Genomic DNA, 13,188 nt, shown 5'->3' with positions numbered 1-13,188 from the left:
CTTCTCACACCTCGTCATCTTCTTCTGCAGATTGGAATCGTAGGGCGAACAGGAGCTGGTAAGTCCTCCATGACGCTGTGTCTGTTCAGACTGTTGGAAGCAGCAGCTGGAGAAATCATCATAGACCAGGTGAAGATCTCAGAGATCGGCCTCCACGACCTCAGGTCCAAGCTCACCATCATTCCTCAGGTAGTCCCAGTCCTGTGTGTGTGTTTACGATCTGTGAGGAGAACAATGACCTCTGACCTCTGCACAGGAGCCGGTGCTGTTCTCTGGGACTCTGAGGATGAACCTGGATCCCTTCGACATGTACAGTGATGAGGAAGTGTGGAAAGTTCTGGAACATTCCCACCTCCACAGGTTTGTCAGCAACCATACGGCCAAGCTGGAGCTGGAGTGTGTTGAGGGTGGAGAGAACCTCAGGTGAGTGTGTGATCACACCTGCTCAGCACACGCCCTGTGTGTTTCATTCTGTGTGTGTGTGTGTGTTCAGTGTGGGTCAGAGGCAGCTGGTGTGTCTGGGTCGAGCTCTACTGAGGAAGACCAGGATCCTGGTCCTAGATGAAGCGACGGCCGCCATCGACCTGGAGACTGATGACCTGATCCAGTCCACCATCAGGACCCAGTTTGAAAGCTGCACCGTGTTCACCATTGCACACAGACTCAACACCATCATGGATTACACAAGGTTACACACACACACACACACACACACACACACACAATTCACAACACCACACACATTCACTCACTGATCTAATAACATTGACCTCCTATGGCTGAGAACCTTCCACTAACCTCAACATTTAAACACCAACACATGAACATTTTAACAAATAAGGAAGTAAATCAGTTCTCATCTATTAACAGTTATATATTTTCTATTTATTTTATCTAGTTTGCTTTTGTTCATAAACTCTTAACATTAAACAAGACACTCAGAAAGCACATATAGAGAACAGATCTGCTCCTTTTCTCTGTCATAGACATTTAAGGAATAGACCTGTTCTAGGGCTGGGTGATTTGGCCTAAAAAAAAAAATCTCAGATTTTTTAAAGAAAAATTTGAGTTTCGATTCGATTTTCGATTATTATTATATGACTACAGACAGACGTCAGATATATTGTCAAAAGTGTAACTTTATTGCTGTGATTGTCCTCAATAGTTAAAATGCATAGAACAATCCCAAAATAAAAAGTAAATGAGGCTCTGTTATTCAACAATTTCAAGCTTTAACTCAGGTTTAAGCTAAAGTGCAACAGCGCTTTCACAGTAGCTTAAATTTTCTGATTAAGAAATCAGATAATTACATGTTTTATAACATGTGACATTACAATTAAAACAATTATAAACTCTTCTCTTAGCATCTCAGCATAGTTTGAATAAAACATTCAACATGCCTGTGGCACACATAGTCTACTCAAAGGGTAAACACATGTAAACAAAGAGGGGGCGGGCTCATTTCGCGCTATGGTAACCCACAAGGACGGAACGCAAAGAAGTCTGACAAAACTGTGGTGGGAAAGTTTTTTTTTGAAAATTCATTTTTTTAAAAACTCGAATTTGCAAAATAGAAATCGTTTTTATCTACAAATTTTATCTATAAAGTCGATTTTTTTTTTGCCCAGCCCTAACCTGTTCCTATCTTCTGTCAGATGTAAATAGAATAGATCTGTTCTTGTCTTTTGTTACAGATGTATAAATAATAGATATTTTCCTGCCATCTGTCATAGATGTATAAATGATAGATGTTGTCCTGTCTTTTGTCACAGACATATAAAGAATAGATCTGTTCAATCCTTTTGTCACAGATATATAAAGATATATCTGTTCCTAAAGATTATAATGTGATCTTTGTATGTATTGCCTCAGACTGAAGTGCTGAGCAGGATCAAATGTTAAAGGTCAACCTATGGTTCACATTAATAGAATACGACGTTTGCAGTAGTGTTTGTGTCCATTGGTCCAATGTGCTGTGAAGGAACAGGAAGTGAAGCAGTTCTTTTGCTCACACACTTCCTGTAGTGTGGGATGTATTTGGAATGAATCCAAAGGCTTTGATTTAACTTGAGTTCCTCAGTAAATAGGAATCAAAGGCTTCCTGATGCTTGTATTCCAGTAGGTGTATAGTTTGGACTTATTGGTGTAACTGGTAAAGATGGTTGACCTTGTCCTGGTGTCCTTCCTGCAGAGTGCTGGTGTTGGACCAGGGTCAGATCGCTGAGTTTGACACTCCTTCAAACCTCATCGCTCAGAGAGGAATCTTCTACTCCATGGCTAAAGACGCCGGCCTCACGCAGTGATGCTGTGGTGTGGACTGGGATGGTTTGGTAGTGGGAGCAGTGTTCATGTATTCATGCTGTGTGGGACCAGTGTGTCACTGCACCCAAACAGGAAGTAAAGCCATAGCCTGACCCACGCCTGCTCCTGTCAGTGCCTTCAGCTGCTCATCCTCTCATTACAGCCCGTGACGCTAAGACAGGAGGAGGTTTTTTATTTTTTCTACTCAGTACTCTGTGCTACTGTAATGTCCTTATTCTTATCATGTTTGTCATGAGCTCATTTATTTTATATTGCTCTGTTATTTAAGCTACTTTTTAAAAAATCTGGAGATGTTTTGCTCATTTAATTTTTGTGATTCTTCTGTGAACCAAACCAATGAAAATATAGTTGTGTACCACCAAATATGAGCTGTGACTTCATTATAAAAAAATCTGCTGTGATTCCTGTGTGTGCGTTGATGACACTATATATAGAGGATTAAGTAGAGATGATGTTGTAAATTTACTCCATTGGTGTCTAACTGTTGTATAAGGAAAGAATGGAGAGCTTTAGAGCTTAAAAACCTAAATTCAAAAACATTTACAGAAAATGACTGCCTGTGAAGACCTGAATGGGGGAAAAAAAAAAATCAAACGACGTTTTGGAATGAGAATAAAATCCTCTGGAAGAATCACAAATATTCAGCACAGAAGTGGCGGCCAAAATTCCTCCTCAGCAAAGTAATAAGATTCATTAGCACCAACTGCAAAACACTATTTATATAAATGTCCTGCTGTTGTTAACAAATTCTTTGTTCTGCTTCTTAATTGTGTGGGAGTTCTCCATTCCCCAATAAATGGAATAACATTATAAAAGCAGGTTGTTTTTGAAATAAGGAAAACGTGAAACTTTCACAACACGTGTTATAAAAGTAAACTCAGCCTGAATAATACATTAAAATGTGAGAAACTTCATTATTAGTTTATTAAACATTTATTCCAGTGGAGGAGTACAAGTATGTGTAATGATGTTGTTCTACTCTCACACAGTCTAGAGGGTTAGATAATAAGAGACTCGTTTTCAACGTGAAAAACTTTTTCTCTTGATCTATGTTTCATAGAAAATCTACCTTTTTTTTTTAAATATTATATAACATACTGATAATCAGAGGTATACAGAGTACTAATATATCCTACTCAAGTAGAAGTACTGTTACTTGAATGAAATTGTACTCGAAGACAAGTAAAAGTAAGTCATACATAAAATAAACAAGTACAAGTAAGAAGTAGCTCAATTAAATAGTACTATTATTACTATTTATTAAAAGTTAATTTCACCCTCCATGTTTATTTTTGGTAATAAATCTTGCCACGGTTCTCTTACATACAGTAAACATCTCATGTTTAAACTTGAAAAGGAAGAAATCAAATCTTGCTCAATTGGAACTTATTTTATTTTCCACAAAGGCATCTGTATAAACTAAATGGTTTGTCAAACTTTTTAATTCCTTTTTTTTTTTTTTTTTTTTTTTAATAAAATAACACCAATGACTTCAATTTTAAATAAATAAAACAAATGTCAAGCTCAAAAGTATAGCTACATTTATGAACTCTGAAACAGTGCCATGTCAAATGGTCCATGTAGGAAACAGTAGAAGTAGAAACACCAACCTGAACTGAAGAAAGTGGCTGGATGTTGATGAAAAATGGCACGACTAAGAACATAGAGATTATGTTCAATGTGTCATGAAACGGTTACAAAAAAGAATATTTTTTTCAGTAATGGTTTGGTGTAGAAATGTACTGAATTACTTTAGTTGTTTTAATGGAGCAGTATTATTAAAAAATTACTTTATAATGGTTATAATGGTCCAAATGTGCGAGTTGGATTTTTCTCGTGTTGTGATGTCACATGGCGAAAACTCCTCCTCCTGACAATCCTGGTTCCTCCTACCCTATATAAGAATGTGAGCTCCTCCTTCTCAAACTACCTCACAGGTAAAACAAACGCTGCGTTTTATTACAGAATATATATTGTACTTTATTGTCATATATGTAAAGCTACATACACAAAATGTGTTCTCTATATTTAACTCCTCCCTGAGGAGCAGTGGGCGGCAATGGAGTATCGCCCAGGGAGCAGTTCCACTTTTAGTAGCCGTTATTCCACCTTGTATCTCCTTTGACCTGATCTGACATGTTTGTGACCCAATGCCACGCAGCAGTTGGACAAAACAGTGAACTATCGTCTTAAATGGACGATTCCTGTAATCAGTAGTGGTGAGGATGACAAGAAAGAGAGTGTGTTTGAAACAGCTGACTGACTCCGCTGCTGATGTGATAAACACACACTGTGGAGCAGCGTTTGTCTGACTCACAATCACAATAGCAGCTTAAATAGCCATGTGTTTTACTGTAAGGGGCAGTTTTTTGGCTGAAAACAGTAACAAGAGTGTGTGGATAGCAAAAGAAAATTGCTATGGTAATAAAGCTGTGGTGTGGAGTCCAAAACACGGCCACTTATGCATATGCATAAAGGCCCCAAAAAATCCTGTTTTTAGAATCATCATGAAAGTGACTTTTCAGAGGGATAAAACTATGGAAAACAGGTGAAAATAAACCTCAAATACTATGTTGTTGGAGTTCTTAGAACAAATGGAGATGAGTGAAAAAAAACATAATACTGGACCTTTAAAATGTACTTACCGGTAAGTACAAGATAATTTACTGATTTCAAAATATACTCAAAAAAGTACAAGTACCCATAAAAGTAACTCAATTACAGTAAAGTGAGTACATTACTTTCACCTCCGCTGACCATCAACCAGACCTGCAACACTTAAAAATATTTCTCACAACGTTTTAGTGAAAATAAACATTTAAAGATGGTTAATTTATTACTAAAACTTTATCAGCACTGTTTAACTCCGTTATATGTATTTATCTTCGTTTGAATCCTGGAAAGTAAATCAGATTTTAGATGGAGCTCATTGGTGACTAGAGCTCCTGAGGGCCCCTCACATGGTCCATGCGGGCTACCTGCTGCCCACCGGCACCATGTTGGTGACCCCTGGTTTTCAGCATGTAACTCAGGTTATTAGATCACTGCAGTGTCTGATATGTGTGTGTAGCAGACAGAGAATAGTGTGAATCACCACCCGAGTAAAAAGAAAAATGAACAAATGCAATATACCAGGGTTGGGGTCAATTACATTTTTCAATTACAATTACGTCTTTGGTTATTGATGTTCAATTATGATTACGATGACCAACATTTTAATTTTTTTTAAATTATAATTACATTCTCAAATACTAAAGTTCCATTAACCACAATTACTGAGCCTTTAATAAATAAACTCCCTAAAACATAACCTTCCTCTTGTGTTAGCTTTCTGTTAGCGTCTGTTATGATAATGAGTCAGTTTTGACCCACGTAATTGTAATTGACTTTCAGGGGATAAAAATAATTGTAGTTTAATTGTACTTGGGAAAAAAAATGCTGGTCGCTGTAATCATAACTGAATTGTAATTGAACATGGATAATTGAAGATGTAATTGTGACTGAAAAATTTAATTGACCCCAACAATGATAAAATATACAACATACAGTGACTTACAGTTTTTCTCAGTCGCTTTGGTGTTTTTCTCACATCACTATTAACATTTGCACAGCAGTCAGTGCTTTTCTCAAAACAATTAGTGCAAAACTGCAAAACCTAGTGGATAACCTGCAAAAGCACGTCACTGGCTCTAAATGGATCCTTTCCTCAAATGCAAGTATTCATGTCAATGAATGAAAGATAGTCAAATGTCTTTGTCATGTTTTCATTATGACACTTTATTCTCAGTGTTTTCCAAAGCAAAAAAAGGTCAGAACTCGGGGTCACTACCTGAAAATGCAGTGCACGCTTTATTGATCCTTTGTAACATAATGCATTTTGGAAAACATATTGTACAGTATGTTCTGTGAATACATATACATAATTGCTAGTGTACTGCATTAACCTACACAAAGTACAACATTTTACAGTGCTGAACATTAGAGTATATATAGAAGACATGTTTTACCTGTACATACTGGTGACAGATCTTCACTATTTCACTGTTCCGTTCAAACGGCACTTTGTACAATTGTTTCATGCACATTTCATTTCTCTTGAGCACTTTGTCAATTGTTGCAATTGACACAGATTCAATACTGCCAAATACATTGTTATCCTGTATGACAACACTTCTTTCCACCTTATTGCATTGTTTGCAATCATCATTGAAAAAAATGGCTTCCTCTTGCCCTCTTCCACCTCTGCTAGGTTGTGTTTCAATCACATGTGGTGCAGAGTAAAATTACAGTAATGTACAGTAAACATGATTACTGTCCAATACTATACATATCTGATCTCCCTACGAAATGTTTGAATGATTGAAGTCACAGTGGTTCTTCCAACATTTGGTTGCACCCTCCGATCAGCCTCAGGCATTGTGAGGCCGTGATTGACAACATGGTCCACAACTCATTTCATTAAAAATCTACTTATGTATTTGGCCTTTTCTTCCTCTTCCTTTGTTTTGACTGACATAAGCAAATGATAATGTTTTAAAACAGCAGAGAATGGTATGAAAGCAACTGATACATGTCCAAAAACATTTGCAATTTGTTCAGAGGAAGGAGAAACTGCTACTATGATGTGCACCGATGACTAAATAATAGTTGTGAGCTTTTTCATTCTGATCTGAGAAAAGCACCAAAGTGACTGAGAAAAACTGTAAAAACACAACTTAAATACAACTTAATATATAAAACTAATTACATGCTAAGAATGAGAGAGTCCTGTCATTTCTGTTGTTTCAAATAGAAATTATTTAAAAATGAAAATAATTCATATAGCACTTTAATTTATCCGTTATATTTGAAAAAAAAAAAAAAAAAAGTAGAAGTAGCTCGTCATCCAACCTTTTAAGTTCTGGAAAATTTTGACTTTCAAAGCAGAACTAAGTCACTTTTTCACCATAATAAAACCTTCTCTTAGTCCCTGTGAGGGTAATACAAGTGTTTATGGGGTGATTGGGGGTCTCTCATCTCCCCCTGCTGTCTCTGGCCAGAAAACCGCACTTGCAACTTTCCTGCCTCCGACCCGATGGCAAGACGTACTGCTTTACGGTAGCCCAATACAAACTAATGCTAGATTTTGACCAGCCCCGTGGCTGCACACAGTTGTCTACAAATTAATTTTTCTCAAAGTTAAATCATGGCGGAGCCAGAAAAAAAACAAGGCAGAGAAGACCTTTGTCCGAGGAACGCAGCAACTCCATGCAGTGACAGCTCAGCAGCAACACACACTGTCGTCGCGGCAACAAGCACGCACACACACACTCACAACCCAGCGCTCCATCAGGCAGCACACACACAAACATCCATATATCTATCTATCCTCAGAGCCGCTTTGTCAGCACATAAACAAACACATCACACACATTTCCAGACGTATTTCCGTATTACTCCCACATCATTCATTTATTTTACTTGTCTCTCTTCTTCATACTGTTCACGTGGTCACATGGGACTATACGTGTGAAAGCACCCCTAGTGTCACTATTGTGTTAGGATTGTTCAGTGATCAGTTGCTACCGTCTGTGGGGTGGGGCAGGCGGTGGGGGGTGCAGTGTTTGCGACAGTGACATAACCAAATGGGACCTTTAGGGGGAGCGCTAAGCGCAGGTTACTTAGTTCTGCTTTAAGTTAATCAACTTTTTAAAAAAAATTGAGGCAAACCATTAAAAATTCATAAATCTATTTTAATTTTTCAGAAATTTCAGGCGACCCCATTTAAAATCCTGGTGACCCCAAGGTAGGAAAACATTAATTTAGTGGCTCCTGAATAGATTTATTTCTGTAGTTTTTATTATTTCTGGTAATCTCATGCCTGGGGTGGGACAAAGACTGACCATTTATTTGTTAATTTTCCAAACTCTCTCTCTCTCTCTCAAGTACCCCCTGTAGTGCCATCGCATACCCCTATGGGTACACATACCCACAGTTGAGAAACATTGCTGTTAAAGGAGTCCAGCGTCAGACTAACAGACTTTAAGATGAAGCCAAATAAAAAACAATCCTAACATGATGCAGCGATGAGAGCTGAGAGGATGAAACATTCTTCCAACAGTTCAGTTCAGGACAAGCTGAGATCTCCTGGGTTTAGTCCTCATTGATCAACATGTGCACTGTTAATCTGCTGCTGGACCAGCATCACACATGAAACTTTCCATGTTTCAGTGACCTGCGAGCTGGAAAAACAGCTGTAAACTCCATCATTTGAGGAAAAACACTGTCATTGTGATGACATGATATGATCAAGTGCTTCTTCTTTCAATCATCAATGCATGTTGCATTGTTTTTGTAAAGATGATCAGATAGTTTTTAATCCTATATTATTACTAGCTTTTGTTTACTATTGATGGTATGTTCAAGAGTTGGGGTCATTTATAATTGTAATTGCGTAATTGACAATTGATTACAATTATGGTGTAATTATAATTGTAACTGTAATTGAAAACATCTGTTGCAATCATAAATGAATTGCAATTGAGTACAGATAATTGCACTTTGTAATTGTATTTGGCATGGGAATTTTATGAAAACTGTCAATTTGAATAAACTCAAAAGTTCTATGGCTTACACATACTGTATGCTGACTTATAAACAAATATAGTTCCATTTACTCGAAAAATATTAGTTGAAGTAACATGTTACACCAACTTGACATAATTAAGTTAGTAGAACTTTTTATATAGCTTTGAATTTAACTGCTTAGTCTATGTAATTACTTTGAACGTTAAGATTTATAGTGTGTATTTCTATACTTAAAATAAATATATAGCTCAAACATGATAACAGATCAATTCTAGAAAGAAAATGTTTTTGGGGTCGCCAGAATTTCTTGATATCAAAATGGGGTCATGATCCAGAAAAGATTGGAAATCACTGCACCAAATAAATACTGTTTATTTCCACGTACTTACAAAATGAGATGATTTAAAATGTGTGTCATCCCATCATTATGCTCTATTGTTGGTTTGAATCAGTGCTTTACAGGACGGTAACTAATATGACCTAAAGCAGCTGTGTGCTTGACCGATAGCTAATGTATCCAAAGTGTACGTTTCTATATGCTCACTAAGTCCAGACCATAATCCTCTGTACAACAGCAGCTTTGTAGAGCTGCAGAAATGTGCTGATTCATCTGCTCACACACACTATGTATTTAAACCAGGGTCGGGGTCAATTATAATTGTATTTGTAAAATAAACAAATAAATAAATAAAGAAAAATAAAAAATAATAATTTTAATCGCGTAATTGAAAATGAAATTGAGGGGTAGACTGACACAAAAAATGGTCGGACGCCAACACCGAAAATATTATTGCCATGATTTCAGAAACAAAATTAGAAGATAGACAATATTTCTTAGTGTATTTTACAGCTAATTTAAAACGTGTAAAAACTGACCCGTTATTATAAGAGATGCTAACAGAAAGCTAAAGTTTTATGGGGTTATTTAAAAAAGGCTCAGTAATTGTGATTTATTAGGGCCCGAGCACAACAGTGCTTAGGACCCTATTGAAATGCACCTCGTTTTTATTATTATTATTTTATTTATGACCAAATGATTGGATTTTTGAAGGCCTAAACACGTTCAAAAACTTGTGAAAATTTGAACACATATTAGGACTGGCGAAAATGTTCATATTTTGGGGGAATTGTACATGTGAATGACAGAATGACTCAATAGCGCCCCCTTGAAAATTGTATTTGCTCCCTGCTGGGACTAATGACATCGTCAAAAATCCGTAAAATTCTGACATCATCACTGTAAAGAGTGATGATGTCAGAATCTACAGTGTACTGAAGAACTATTACTTCAGTACACTGAAGATTCCCCTGACCTGGGTAAGTACTGCTATTTCTTTCTACCACAGGCCCACAACAAGGTTCTCACCAGGAATTTTTCACAGCATAGGGTGATGGCAAGCGAGCGCGAAGTTTATAAAAATAAAAAAAAATAATGGTAATAAGAAAAAAGCCAGTCAACGTAATTGTAATTGAACATAGATAATTGAATGCGTAGTTATAATTTAAAAATGTAATTGACACAAACGCTGGTTCAAACCAAAGGATAAACAAAGCTGGACAATTTAAAATAATATTCCACAGTTGTTTGTTCACTGTTTTGTTTCAACAAAATGCAAGTTTTATAAAAATGTTTTTGGGTCAAATTAAATTTGTGAGATGATTGTGAACGTCTTAGCAGAGGTTGCATTTGTGTGTCTCTGATGAATGAATGCTAGAGAAACGTTTGTAGTTTTTTTTTTCTTTCAAGCAAACATTATTTTGTAGGACCTACTTTATAACTTTGGACATATTTTTTAAAGGCAAGTCAAATGTCATGTGTATGTTTTGTATAGATTATATTTGAACAACTAAAAACTTGTGCATTGGGTTCTCCTGGTCTTATTTATTGGTGAAGTTGTTTCGGACCTCCCACAGTGCAGTGCAGCCTGTTAAGTAGAAGTGCAGCCTGTGAGGAAGGGCTGGCTCAATATGAAACTCTAGGCTGTGGAAACACTGACTGATTATTTATTGTCTCTCTGGTTGACGCTGAAAGTTGCCCTTTTCTCTCTGTGCGTCTTTACGCACCGTGCGCTCCGCAGCGCGTAAAGGGTTAACCGGGGTGAGCGCGGACACATTTAAAGCTCCTCTAGAAGTTGCCATGTTACCAGTCACGGCTCGAGTCAGGGTGATGCTGCAGACCGGAAGATGAACAATTAATGCTCCATCGGGGACGCACGCGGATGCTTTCTGGACTCGTGCGTTGTGTTTGGATTGAGTGATTTTATTCTTTTATTTCGTTACTATCGGATCTCAGTGTGCAGAGATGTGGTGGATGCTGTTTCCTCGGTGGATTTGGTTCCTGGTGTGGATGGAGCTCCAGGTCCGTGTTTGGCCTCGTGTCATTTTTTCCCACGCAGGCGCGTGTCCCAATGACGTGAACCCCAACCTGTGGGTGGATGCCATGAGCACGTGCACCAGAGAGTGTTCCTCTGACCAGGTAAAGATGACATGGTTCTTTACATAAAGTTTCATACATAAAGGCCGACATTACGCTGTCATTAGCATGAATGAGGTCATCAGAGGCGTAAAGAGTTGTAATATATATTCTACTCAAGTAGAAATACTGTAACTGTTGATTGAAATTGTACTCAATTTGAAATACTGAAGCACGAGTAAAAAGTAGCTTAAATAAATAGTACTCAAAGTAAAAGTTACTTTCAACACTTTTATTTTTTGGTATTAAATCTTGCCTCGATTCCCTTGCATACAGTAAACAAAAGGAAGAGACCAAATAGAACTTCATTTATTTTCCACAAAATAAACTTTATTAAAATAAAAGGTTTGTCAAAATGTACAATTTTTTTTTTTTTTTAATTTAAAAAATAAATAAAAATAAGTATAGCTAAATGGATGAACTCAATGCTGTTTTGGTGCAGTGCGTTACCTTTAATCTGATTGGTCGTCTATGATGTGGTGTATTTGATTGTTGTCTGGTAATTTTATTTTTTGTATCTTAACAATGTTCATTGATCATTTAAAATAATAATAATAATAATAATAATAATAATAATAATAATGATAATGATAATGATAATAATAATAATAATAATAATAATAATAATAATAATTTTATCAGTAAAAGTTGGGTGTAGAAATTACTTAATTTCTTTTAAAACAAACTTAAGTACAAGTAAAAGTACTGACTGAGAAATATACTAAAAAAAAGTACAAGTAAGCATAGAAGCAACTCAATTACAGTAACGTGAGTACTTATAATCAATTACTTTCACGTCTGGGTGTCATTAAGGCTATCATTGAGTGTCCTTTGCGACCCTAACCCTACCTAACCCCACTAGATCCCTCCAACTAACCCCAAAAATGCCAACATAGCTCCTAAGGTGTCAGAAGTGAGCAAACAACACTTAATGACACCTTATTCATACTATTGACAAATATTAACAGTGTAATGTAATGTAAGTAAAGTGTTACCGATCAGACCATGTGACCTTTTAGACTTGTCCTGGTGTGAAATGTAACCTTTGATGTGTGTTTTCCTCAGGAGTGTGAACCCTTTGAGAAGTGCTGTCAGAACGTGTGCGGGAGCCGCAGCTGCGTGGCGGCTCGCTCTGTGGATGGAAGCAGAGGCACTAAGGAGCAGAGCTGCTCCAGCTTCCTGTGCTCCCAGCAGGGCTCAGAGTGCGACATGTGGGACGGGCAGCCCGTGTGTAAGTGCAGGGACCGCTGCGAGCGCGAGCCGCACTTCACCTGCGCCTCTGATGGCATGACGTACTACAACAGGTGCTACATGGACGCAGAGGCGTGCTCCAAGGGAACCACCCTGTCCGTGGTCATGTGTCGCTTCCACCTGACGTGGCCCAACACAAGCCCCGCCCTGCCCCAGGTGACCACTCCCCTCGCCACCACCACCCCCCTCCAGGAGAGCGTCGCGGCTCCCACCGAAGCCCAGCCGCCCGCAGTGGTCAGCGGCCCGGTTCACCACACGGTGAACGTGGGCGAAACCGCCAGCTTCCTGTGTGACGTCAACGGCCGTCCACGGCCTGAGATCACGTGGGAGAAGCAGCTTCCAGAGGGAGCGGAGCGGGTGGTGCTAAGGCCCAACAACGTCAGAGGAAACATGGTGGTCACCAACATCGGTCAGCTGGTCATTTACAACGCCCAGCCACAGCATTCGGGCGTCTACACATGCACAGCTCAGAATCCATCAGGCTCGGTGAGAGCCAGCCATCCACTCACTGTCCTGACCCCCGAGGTCCTCAGGGACCCCAACACCAAAAACCTGAGCATCTGCTTGCCTGAGGA

The 13,188-nt window shown here is 38.2% G+C and overlaps 2 protein-coding genes across 4 annotated transcripts in view; both read left to right on the top strand.

The window, feature by feature from the left end:
- The window catches only part of abcc3 (ATP-binding cassette, sub-family C (CFTR/MRP), member 3), a 78,283-nt gene extending 75,323 nt beyond the window's left edge, over positions 1-2,960 (top strand). For all 3 annotated transcript variants that reach the window (XM_028477232.1, XM_028477233.1, XM_028477234.1), the window contains 4 exons: positions 31-189; positions 257-423; positions 494-688; positions 2,192-2,960. In XM_028477232.1, the coding sequence (XP_028333033.1) occupies positions 31-189; positions 257-423; positions 494-688; positions 2,192-2,303 (633 nt within the window). In that variant the 3' untranslated portion in view covers positions 2,304-2,960. The remainder of the gene's footprint in view (positions 1-30; positions 190-256; positions 424-493; positions 689-2,191) is intronic.
- An 8,231-nt stretch (positions 2,961-11,191) lies between these two features.
- Positions 11,192-13,188, top strand: part of wfikkn2b (WAP, follistatin/kazal, immunoglobulin, kunitz and netrin domain containing 2b) — a 2,760-nt gene continuing 763 nt past the window's right edge. The window contains exons 1-2 of the mRNA XM_028476697.1: positions 11,192-11,365; positions 12,428-13,188. The exon at positions 12,428-13,188 is cut by the window's right edge and continues 763 nt beyond it. Coding sequence (XP_028332498.1) covers positions 11,192-11,365; positions 12,428-13,188 — 935 coding nt within the window. The remainder of the gene's footprint in view (positions 11,366-12,427) is intronic.

This window comes from Gouania willdenowi, chromosome 19 (genome assembly GCF_900634775.1).
Source record: "Gouania willdenowi chromosome 19, fGouWil2.1, whole genome shotgun sequence".
Lineage (NCBI taxonomy): Eukaryota > Metazoa > Chordata > Actinopteri > Blenniiformes > Gobiesocidae > Gouania > Gouania willdenowi.
Note: the sequence above shows the minus strand (reverse complement) of the source record. Positions and strands in the feature narration are given on the sequence as shown.